The following is an 11,945-nucleotide window of genomic DNA, read 5'->3' as shown; positions in this document are numbered from 1 at the left end:
CCACTACCATGACCCACCCGACCCACCTGACCTGACCGACCCGACTAACATGACCGACCCGACTAACATGACCGACCCGACTAACATGACCGACCCGACCTGACCTGACTGACCTGCTGCTACTCACCATGTCGCTGTAGATCTCATCCGCCAGAATGGGAACACAGAGCTTGGAGGCAACTGGAAGACAGAGGCATCGAGGTGAGACACTGATGGAACCGTTAAACCTGTCAGAGAGGCTCAGCTCACCTGTCAGGATGTTCTGCAGGTGCTCCTGGCTGAACACGGAGCCGCAAGGGTTGGACGGGTTGGTGACGATCAGACAGGAAGTCCTCTCGTCCACCAGGCTCTCCAGGTGTTGCAGGTCGATCTCCCACGACTTCTCAGGCTGAAAATGCAGACGGGGTCTCTGGGTCAGGATTCAGTTTTAAGGCACGATTTGTTTCTCCTGCTTCAAGTTCAGAAAACCGATATGCACATTCCATAAAATTACAATAAAACCAATAGACTACTGCAGTCCCATATACAGTAAGATGCTGTTAAAATTAATCCATAAAATAACTGTATTCTTGCGTAACAGCAAGTTACTGTTGATATACTATAATTCAGTTTAATGTAATGTACAGTTCAAACAAATGACAGAAAGTAAACTGTGAAACTGACAGTTCAGGTTAGAGATGCACTTCCTCCCCTCAACCCGAAACCATCTGGTCTGAGGGGAACTGGTCACAGGAAGCAGCTTTTCTCACCAAAAGATCGTAGAGTTTGACCTCGACGCCCATGGAGACGGCCAGCGTCTTATACAAGGAGAAGCCGGGCCGAGGGACCAGGATGTTGTCTCCTGGGTTACAGAGGACGCTGATGGACAGCTCAATGGCCTGACTGCAGCCGCTGGTCAGGATGATGTCCTGCAATGGAGACAAGCTAAGCTAACGGGCAACGGAGACAAGCTAAGCTAACGGGCAAGAGAGAGTACCTCTGCCTCCAGTGGAGCTTCAGGTCGGCTGTAGAAGTTTGCCACGGCCTGCCGGCTCCTCAGGTAGCCTGCAGAGATGCAGAGATGAGGGATGCAGCTTTGCAGAGATGCAGCGCTGCGGCGTCGGGACCTTCAGGTCTCCAAAGACTCACCCACAGATGGAGCGTAGCCGTTGAATCTCTGAGAGTCGATGGCATCCTTCATGGCCTGGAGGACGGCGGCGTCCGTCGGCAGGTTCCCAAACACGGTGGGGTCACCTGCCAGACAACTGACATTAACTTCCAACAACATCCAACATTAAACATTCAGACATCAAACGATGAGAAACCCGTTATTAATGGCAAACACAAAGTGTTTACTGGAGACATGTTTCACATTTTAATGAATTTAACTTCTGCTTCTTCAAAGGAAAGTCTAATTTATCATTTTTAAAGTCTGAATTATTAGTCAGAGAAGACTCTTAGATCTGAGTCTTAATTATGAAAATCAGGACTTTGGGGCTTAAATGTTAATTTTAATGTCATAGGGAAAGTCTTCTTTTATAAATATGACTAATTTAAAATGGAAAGTACAAGCTCATGTTTATTATGTAACGTATCCGTAGCAACCATTCTACAGCACACGAGACCCACCAATGGACAGAGAGATCATGGGCTTGGCCGGGTTGGGGATCAGCTTCATCCCGTCCACAATGGCCCGGATCGGGTTCAACGTGTTGCGGGACATTTCTGACGGCTTCACCTCCCAGCGCTGCCTGCGGCTGTGCGGCTTTGCCGGAAACAGGCCGCCGACCTTCCCGCTCAAGGTCAGGGGCTTGCTCTTCATCTGAACCACGTAGGCCTTGGTGTCCATCCTGCAGGACAAGAAGCAGCAGCCAGACCAGCTGGCGTGTTAACAACCTGGAGATCATCTGATCAACTGGAACAAAAACAATCCAGAAGCAGAAAAATAATCCACTAAATACTTTCATTTATCATTTTTAATTTTAAGTCAAAGAATAAAAAATAGGTCAAATTTCTCATATTAGATTTTTCTTCAACTCTAAAAATCACTGAATGACTTTAATATTTAACACATAAAAGTAGGTGGTCTAATGTTATTTATTATGTGTGATAAACGTAAACAAGCAGCAATAAAACATTTATGAAGTAAAACTGATGCATTTCATTTACAGTGATCCCTCGTTTTTCCTAGGTGTTGCGTTCCGAAAATAACCCGCGATCAGTGAAATCTGCGAAGTAGTTACCTTTAGTTTTTACAGTTATGACACAGCATAAATAAATACTCTACATTGAAACCAAAGAACAAAACCTGTTTTCAGATCAGCGGATGTTCATCAATCGGGCCTTAATGTGATCCGGAGTCATGTCATTAAAGCGTCTCCTCCAACCTGCCCCGCGAGACTCACAGCTGGATCTACGGCAGAGCGATGGATCTTGTTAACCGAGCCTCCGGTCAGGTTTTGTGCTGATTCTGGCCAGTTTTTTCCAGCAGGCATTCAAAGTTTTCAGCTCATCTCCTGAATGGCCAATCTGTATTACTTCTATTTAAATACCGTAACATTATTGGCACACAGGTAGAGAAGGAGCTCGGAGACTGTTTAGCCAATCAGGACGCAGAACACAATGCACTGTGAAAAAAACGGCACAAAAAAATCCGCGAAGCAGCGAGACGGCGAAAGGTGAATCGCGTTACAGCGAGGGATCACTGTGTTAATTAATCTCAATTAACTAAATAATAAATAAAACCTTAATTTCCGAGTAATCTATCACATCATTAATGATCAAACCTTCTTTCACATTTCTATTTATTTCTTGTTTTAGTACATTCTTAGATCTGAATAACTTATAATTTTAAGAGACTAAACTAGTCCAACCAGTAATTCCTCCAGTCTTGTTAGGCAGGATGGGAACACAAATACAGTTTTTAGTTTGAATTCATTTGAATTTCTTTCAAAAATTTTGTTAATTTAAACATCTGCCATCATTTTATTTTGCTTATTTAAGCCAAATGTTGTAATGTTTTAAAATCACAGCGAACTTTAAAAGGCTTCATATCTTCCTGCCTGGAGGTCTGGCAGGAAGCAACTCTGGTTTTTACCGAGTTTCCTCTGATCAAACCATGGCTTTGCTAAACATCGTTAAACTTTGTTAGACTTTGCTGAACTGTCTTTATCGCTGCAGAATGATTTATGAAATATTTGAACTGTTGGTGTCGATCGCTGAGTGTTAAGCACTGAGTCGACCGAGACTCTGAAATAAGACTGACCTCTGACCTCTGACCTGGGCCTCTTCAGGTTAAGATTTGAAACAGAAATGTTCAACATGGTTGAATGCTCAGGGTGCAGCATTTTTTTATTCTTATTGCACGTTGGTCAACTGACTGCTTGTTGTAAAGGATTATAAAAATGATCATCATTATTAGGATTTTTATTTTGCTGATTTAACTGAGGGCCTCTTCTGTGACATGTTGCTCTAGATGTTTCTACTAAAGTATCATCAGCAGATAATTTCTTTAAATCCTGAAACATTCGGGTTGCCGTGGTAACGGGCCATCCTGGAGCCACTGTTCAAGTAATTAGTAATTACTAGAGTAACTGGCATCCAGTCCAGCAGCAGCTCATCAAAACTTTCTGCTGCAACATTTACTAGCAAATAAACAAATGATGACATTTGAGTCAGTAAATTACATTTTCATTAAATAAAATTAATTTACATGGAAGCTCATAAATTAGCTCCTCGTCCATCATTAACTGCAGCAGATCCTCATTCATTCACCGTCACCACTTCACTACAATAATGTAACAAAATCATTTTACCTGCTGAACGCTGCTGGAGAACCGCTCAGGATTTTATCCAACAGGACCACTGGAACCAGAACCACTAGAACCAGAACCACTAGAACCAGAACCACTAACGTCCAGCTGCTGGGGAACCGCTCAGGATTTCATCCAGCAGATCAAAGCTGCTTTTATAGATGCTGAGCAGCAAAACCTCCACAGACGCAGAGCTCCCATTGGCCGAGGCCGGGGGCCGAGCGGGAACGCCCCCCGTTCCCCTCCATCAGTAACCAGAACCAGACCGGCTGCAGCAATTACTGGGAGGGCATAGTGGTGGGTATACTGGTGCTGGGGGGGCGGCTGCGTTCGTCACGCGGAGGCAAACAGAGATCAGCATCAGAGCAACAAGCTGCAATCGATTGAAGTCTATCAGAATCAGCTTCAGAACCTGCAAGTTCTGATCCGGTCCAAACAGAACTTTCCACCCCTAGTGGGGGAAAGTAACAACCTGAATACTGCATCTATACAGTGAAGCAAGGTGGTGGCAGTGCCATGCTGTGGGAAGACGGATCAGAAGCTAATGGGGCTAACTAGCCTCTCCGGCCCGTCGGGGGTTAATCTCGACCCGCTGCCCGACCCGGTTCTGTTCCGATGAAATGACGCAACAGTTTGCTCTCTGCGGGCCGTCGACCTCACGGCGCAAACAGAACCTCGGGTCAACCCACAGCAGCCGGGTCGATACCTGGCCCGTTCTCCGGTTCCCCGCAGGAACCAACCGGACTCTGACCTCTGTTTCAGGGGAACAAATATGATACGACACAAACACACTGACACCACAGAACACTGCTAATCAGGCTGGACTGGAACCAGGACCAGGACCACAAGAACCACAGTAAATCATCCCTGACCCAACAGCAGCTTCTGGAGGTGCCATCACCATAGCAACGATGAAGCCACCGTTCGTCTGGTTGGCAGAACAGGAAGTGAATACTTTCCCAACCCAGGTTCTGGTTCTGACACCAGAGACGATGTCTGCTTCTTCTTCTAACCTAACCCGATTGAACCCTTCTGGCTGAGGCGGGTTCTACCGGGTTCTGGACCATCACCAAGCAGAGGAAGTTCAGTGTTTACAATCTTAAAAGTGCGGCATGTGTTTTTCTTTCCAGTAAACCCAATTGGGTGCTGGAACTGGGTCAAATGGGACTCTGATACCGGATCCAGATCAGAACCGGTACTGATTGGACCCACTGCTGTGAGGTCAGAACATCAAAGTAGGTTCATTACTGCATTCAGAGTCTAGAACCAGGACCGGCCCGGTTCCGTTTGGACTCTACTTCCCGTCCTCAGAGGGAACCGGACCCTCCGGACCTCTGACAGGAATCTCTTCCTGTTGACGTGAGGCCGGTAGTCCGGGTCTCTGCTGGCCCGGCGGGCTGGACCGGGCCGGCGGGACTGACCGGGCCGGCGGGACTGACCGGGCCGGTCCTCCGGGTCGCTGATATCGAAAGAGCAGCACTGCTTGGCGCTCAGTCGGGTCAGAACCACACACGGCTGCAAGCGGCCCAGAAGGGCTGAGGTTCTGGAGCCGGCAGGAGAACCCGGCTGGGATCTGGACTGAACGGTTCTGCTGGTTTGGGTTTCACAATGGATTCTGGTGGAGTTCTGATGGACACCTGGCTGAGCTGGGTCAGCCAGAACTGGTGAGGCCCGGTTCTGTAGGTCAGACGAGGGGGCAGTCCTTCCTCCCAGAATCGGGCCAGAACCTGCAGGCTCCAGGACGTTTTGGTCCACTGATGTCTGGTGGGCCCAAGAACCCGGACCAGAACCACAGGAAGCTGCTTCGACCAGAATCACGGAGACAGTTTGAGACGGATTGGATCCGAGTCGCCTCGAGACGTCCTCCAGCCGGACCACTGGAACCAGCAGGACGGGTCCAGCAGAACCGTCTGAGGGTCTGGGTAGAGGAGAGACCAGGTCCGCCGGCGTCTGATCCTGAGATGAGGACAGAACCGGGGTCGGGTCGGACGGAACCGGGGTCGGGTCGTCCTCAGCACAGCCTCTCAGGAAGTTGTCCATCCAGCACTGGTGCTTGGAGCAGAACCGAGGGGACAGGGGAACATCCTCCTCTTCCACTGCCCCTGGTTCTGTTCTGTCCACTGAACTGTTGGGTTCCCCAACATCTGGACTGGAACCAGAACCGACCTGCAGGACCCAATCAGCCCCAGGCCGTCCCTGTTGGGACATCTCTGAGGGACGAGCGTCTGGAGGACAGAAACAGAGACATCTGGACTGGCTGGAAGGATCGTGGTGTGAATACTTTATTGTGTTTCTGTATGGATGGTGAGGTGTGAATACTCCTCAGAGTAAGAGTAGACCACGCATTGGCAGGACAGGCGGCGGCCATCTTGGAGAGGGCGTCTGTCCCACTCGGCTAAGCTAACAGCAGGAGATCGGAGGATAGCTTTTCAGAAAGTGACATGAACATATTATCGTTATATATTGTGAATAGAATATTATACTGTATTTATGTCCAAATGTCAGCTAATATCACTCTTGGTGTAATTCCAGGATTCAGTCCCAGCTTCAAAGGCTAACAGAGATTTTATAAATTTTGAAAAGTTTTAATTATTTTCCAACAAATACTTAGGTTATCTGACACCTGCCAGATTGCACTGACTGAATCAGCGATCGCCCTCTCCAAGATGGCCGCCACACAGCAAATAGCTGAAGTTGCTCACCACACTGCAGCAGCTTCCTCCCAGCTAATGAAGGTGCGCTCTTCTCATCCTCATCCTCAGGATGTTGACTCTTCATCATCTGAGTCAGAGTAATGACACTCGGTTTGGGCCGGTTCGGGTTGGTTCTGCCACTCCAGGTGTCTGCAGGTAGCGCCCTTCGCAGCTCCTGCAGGTAAGCTAGTAGCCGCTGCTCCACCTTTTGGGCGTAGCGCTCACCGTAGCACTCCTCCATGTCACCCTGGAGACAACAACAATCGTTCTCATTGGTTCATGTAATCAACGGCTTTCTGGCTCAGTCATACAATGGACTAACACCAGCCAGTGACTCTGTAGAAATAACAACAATAATAATCATCATCATCATCATCTTTGTCATTATAGAAACCATAGAGTCTCTGCTGGGCCTTCTTTGTCAGTTCTGCAGTGTTTACATCTCAGGCCAGGTTATCCATGATATGAACTCCCAGGAAACTGAAGTTTGACACCTTCTCCACCTGCTCTCCGCAGATTTTTATTTTTAATAATAGACCCCTCAGTGGCTGCTCGGGTGCAGGAAATATGGCAGCTATCTTGGAGCGGTCGTCCCTCCTACTTGGCTAAAACCAAAACAGTAGAAGAAGCAAGAAGGACCTCGCTGCAGTAAACAGAAAGGGGTGGGGACAGACCACTGGCAGTCTCATACCTTTGTGATATTCTCATTTAATGTAATTATATTAGTTGTGCTACCACCCCCACGCCACTAGAGGCAGCAGTAGACCTGAAAAGATGCAACTAAGGACAGATTTAGAAGTGCACAGAAAACTACAGAATGTTAAAAAACTGAGCTGCGCTGAAGTAAATAAAATAGAGAAGTTAAAATACATTCTGAGAGTGAAACTCCTTCCTCAAGATGAAAATATATCACAGATTTCAAAAGAAAATAAAAACGGGAGAAACAGATAACATAGGAAGTATCTCCCCCTTCGCTTCCGGAGTGCAATAGTCCCATTTCCAAATAAGGCAGGAGACCATAGACATAATATAAGCATAGACGCCTCATGGACCGCTCCGGCGCAGGAAATACGGCGGCCATCTTGGAGCGGTATAGCCTCCTACTTTGCTCAATCAAAACAGCAGAAGATGCCTCAGCACTGATCGATGGATTATTGATGTGAGGGCTCAACAGACAACATTTCACAAGTAAGATGGACATATTATTGTGTATATATTGTGATTAGAATATTACTTTACTGTATTTATGTCCACCGGTGAGATATCAGCTAATATTAGCTACAGTGCTTGGTGTAATACGGGTTCAGCCCCGCTATGAAGGCTAACTGAGATTCCGTAAATCTAAAAAAAAGTTAATTATTCTCTAACATTGACTTAGATTATCTGACACAAGGGCCTATATTAGAAATGAAACAATATAACACATACAAACAATATAACATTCACCGGCAAAGTTTACACAGGTGGTAAAGACTATTATTTATATTCTTTCACTCTGTCAAAGTAAGATACATCCTAAATCTTCCGTTTTTGTTTTGAAAGTTTCCTAAAGACACGATGTGAGGAAGAAGAGGGAGATATCTATAAAGAGAGACAGATTCACTGCAGCACGAATGAATCTCACATCGGATTTTGGACTCGTCGGCTGAAAAACATATATATATATATATATATATATATATATATATATATAATTTATTCAGTATTAATCATTATTTATTTGTGCCATTATTAATCTTTATTTATTAGTGTTTGTATAGTTATATAAATATGTATTGATATTACATAATTTATTAAATAAATGATGAACGGCTGTGTGCTTTGTAATATGCTCTTCATACATCGATATCAGAATATTCCATTCCTGTTCATCATATTTAAATATGATGAACTATGTATTAAAAACATACTTAAAAAATACAATTGTTTATAAATGTTGCTTTGATAGATGTTTGAATATGGTTTACAGTAACAAAAAGTGTGTTATGATCGATTAAATCCGCTGATACATCATTGTGCCTGCTAAACACATAAAGCTGAGTGGAGTGGAGTACCGCTCCAAGATGGCCGCCCTAAATCTCGTCAGCAACAATAGGCGAGAGCGGTCCATGAGGCGTCTATCCTTATATTATGTCTATGCAACCTGACTTGAGACAGTTTCAAAAGCAGGAAGTGGGCTACAGTGCAGGACTTTCTGGTCATAGATTACTCTCTGCTGTGCAGATTTACGAAGATGTTGTGGTTGTCATGGCAACGCGTCTGTGTGCCGATACAGAAAGCAAGGAAAAGTAGAATATAAATGGTTTAAAGTTATTTTACTGTTTAAATCCCCATTGCTGTGGCGCTCTGCAGCTGCTGTAATTTTTAAACCTTTAATAAATGACAAAAATGTCATGCCTCGGTTGTTTGAACATTTAATCATCAAATAGGATGACATATTTCATATGTCCCATATATAAAGTGTACGAGTCATGGTTTGTTACATTTGGAGAAATTAATAAAATTAACAGCAGCAATTGTGTAATTAATCACCAATATAAAAGAGCAATTTGCTTAGTTCTCTCTTGCATCTTGATGGAAACCAAACTGTTTATAGATTTATATCAAGGGAGAATATTTACAAGCAGCTTTAATCTAAGCCATGTTTATAGAAACCGGGTAAGAAGCTCTATGCCGCCCCCTGCTGGACATAACCAGCAGCAGAGATGGAGGCTCAATCCAATCAACAGGTCCAATCGGGTCCAATTGGGTCCTACTGACCTTCATGTAGTCCTGCAACCTCTCCTTGGTGAAGGCCAGGTTCTGGACCAGGCGCCTGAAGTCGGCCTGGTTCTTCCTCATCAGGAACATTTCTCTCTGGCTCTGTGGAAGCAAAAGGATCGGCTCCTGGATTCGCACCAACAACCTCTGACTGAGATCAAAAGCAGCTCTGACAGTCAGCACTCCGGTTCCAGTTCAATCCAACAGAACTGGTACCGCTGGTTCTAGTGGGTTAGATACTTACACACTGATCTTCATACTGAGGCAGCTTGTTGGGAAAGAACCGGATGATACTGGACACAATGTGGACCGTCCCTCTGCCTTCCTTCAGCATCTGCATGATGACCTGCAACAGAACCAGAACCTTCAGAACCAGTGGTGGCGCCAGGGGTGCTATAACTCTCCCAGGAAAAGACATAGCACCTCCAGAAAATATTAGATAAATTTTTTTCCATCTGATTTAACATTACTTATATGTAGTTGTTGTGGCATTTTCATCAAAAGTCACAAAACAAAAATAAATTATATACCGAGTTAAAAAAAAAAAAAAAAACATCCCATAAGAGGATTTGAACTTTGTCTATGTTATCACTTCCAGGAAATGATGCCGGCTCCGCCCCCATGCAGACGTGGAGCATTTCTCCCCCAATCATTCCAGGGTATTTGTTAGCAACTGACCAATCGGTGGTCACAATTTGTGAGAAAATATGTCCCTTATCTAGATGAACTGACTGGATGATATTGATGGTGTTTATCATAGTAAACTACAGCATGTTAGTCAGCATGAAGGTAACCGGTACTAAGCACATTTTTTTATCATAATAGTGATAGTCAAATCAAGCCATGTAGCGGTTAATTAGGCAATTAAATTAACACAAGTTAAGTTAAAAAAATAAATAAAAAACAAATATGACAATATGACCCTTTGCACCTGACGTCACTGTCTCCACCTCGATGGATGTCCAAACCTGTTCTCTCCTGTATAAAGCCTGTGGTAGCCTAATATCGCTTTTTTTTAGTTGATTTCGCAGTAAAATGGTCACAAAGTGCTGCAGGTCGGCTGCACAAACAGACAAGGGTCAAAACCAAGCTTGTCATTTTATTTGAATGAGGAAAGATGCAGCAGTCAGTCATGATGACTGGGAGCTCTTGGTGTAACCGCGGATTTACAGCTAACACTTTATACACGGCAAGAAGATTAACGTTCATATACTTTATAAGTAAATATGGTTAGAAAGATATCAAATATCGCATTATGGAGAAGGTAGCGTCTAACAGTAACCATGGAAACAATGCCACGCAGTCAGGTAGCCTAGCATGTTTGGAAAAAACATGATGTCTCGTCTTCTGTACGTTTTTAAGGCTGCTCCGGTTTCAGGGGAAACGCTGTTTATGACATAGTGACATAAATCATGTGGTGTGAATTCAGGCAAAGTCTGTAATTTGATCAACACGTCAGGAGGGAGGAGGTACGGCCGGTTTTTAAGCTAGCTGTAAATGGCGCCGTCTATGAGCCCAACCAGGTGTTACGTTCACAGACAAATTAGCTCGATTCCAGCAAGTAGAAACCAAGAATAAAATGACAAAAACAACTTGGAAAAACAAGTTTAGCCGCTCAGTTCAATATTCCAGATTCTCATTTCCGATGTACATCATGGCGCTTCAAATGATTAAGTGACGTAGATAGGGTTAGGATCAATACTTGGGTATCCCCTTTGTCATAAATGCTGATTTAAACACGAAGCTGAAGTTGGTTTCCAATTCCAGCTTCCAATAGCTAAAGGGTGATTCCACTTAATGTTTCACTACTTTCCGCATCTTTAATCAACTCTAGTTTAAAAACTACAACTCCTAGACACTTCAAACCTGGACTAGATTATTCTGCTCTAATAGCAGAATATTTATAACCATGTTAGTGATTTGTGAAACCTTTTCCTGATTTGTGAGAACTCAATAAAGTTCAATAATCACTATTTTTGGCACCTCTTTCATTACTAGAACTGCTCTAATTAAAAAAACTACAACTCCTAGACTCTTCAAACCTGGACTAGATTATTCTCCTCTTCAAGCAGAATATTTAAAACCATGTTTGGGATTTGTGAAACCTTTTTCTGATTTGTGAAAACTCAATGAAGTTCAATTTTCACCATTTTTTGGCATCTGGATCGCCATAGATCTACTCTAATTAAAAAACTACAACTCATAGACACTTCAAACCTGGATTAGATTATTCTTCTCTAATAGCAGAATATTTTAATCCATGTTTGGAATTTGTGAAACCTTTATGTGATTTGTGAAACTTCACTAAAGATCAGATTACTATTCATATCCATGCAGTTTTTTTCAAATTCAATTCTAATTCAAAACCACTTTATTAATCCCAATGGGAAATTAAATGTTGGTGTAACTCATTAATTCTTCAGTTATTGTAGATGGTGATGGCTGTTGGAAGGACAGATCTTCTGCAGGGGTCTGTTAAGTGAAGTTTCACAAATCACAAACATGGTTTTAAATATTCAGATTGAAGAAGAAAATAATCCAGTCCAAGTTTCAAGTCTCTAGGTGTAGCAGTTTTTAAACTATAGTTGATTAAAGATGCGGAAAGTAGTGGAAAAATTAAGTGGAATCGCCCTTTAGCTATTGGAAGCTGGAAACGATGTAATATCTGGAAGTAATCTGGCTAATGGCTCAAGGCTTCATC

General features: G+C 43.9%; 2 protein-coding genes across 3 annotated transcripts in view; both read right to left on the bottom strand.

Moving 5' to 3' along the window:
* Window positions 1-26: 26 nt before the first annotated feature.
* Window positions 27-5,026, bottom strand: tat (tyrosine aminotransferase; the record flags this gene model as incomplete). The annotated part of the gene is made up of 7 exons (XM_015024504.1): window positions 3,795-5,026; window positions 1,609-1,829; window positions 1,129-1,233; window positions 977-1,044; window positions 750-908; window positions 250-388; window positions 27-180 (listed from the first exon to the last, which is right to left on the bottom strand). Coding segments are annotated over exons 2-7 (845 nt in total), but the record flags the coding sequence as incomplete, so codon positions are not given.
* Window positions 3,654-11,945, bottom strand: part of LOC106941464 (uncharacterized) — a 13,369-nt gene continuing 5,077 nt past the window's right edge. Inside the window, exons 3-6 of one of the 2 annotated variants that reach the window (XM_015024505.1) lie at window positions 9,489-9,590; window positions 9,245-9,346; window positions 6,494-6,731; window positions 3,654-6,016 (exon numbers count right to left, since the gene is read on the bottom strand). In XM_015024505.1, coding sequence (XP_014879991.1) covers window positions 5,052-6,016; window positions 6,494-6,731; window positions 9,245-9,346; window positions 9,489-9,590 — 1,407 coding nt within the window. In that variant the 3' untranslated portion in view covers window positions 3,654-5,051. The remainder of the gene's footprint in view (window positions 6,017-6,493; window positions 6,732-9,244; window positions 9,347-9,488; window positions 9,591-11,945) is intronic. The other variant, XM_015024506.1, reaches the window with a different exon arrangement.

Source organism: Poecilia latipinna, unplaced genomic scaffold (assembly GCF_001443285.1).
Source record: "Poecilia latipinna isolate Pla-1442-1.1 unplaced genomic scaffold, P_latipinna-1.0 Scaffold3686, whole genome shotgun sequence".
NCBI lineage: Eukaryota > Metazoa > Chordata > Actinopteri > Cyprinodontiformes > Poeciliidae > Poecilia > Poecilia latipinna.
This window is presented reverse-complemented; position numbering and strand designations above follow the sequence as displayed.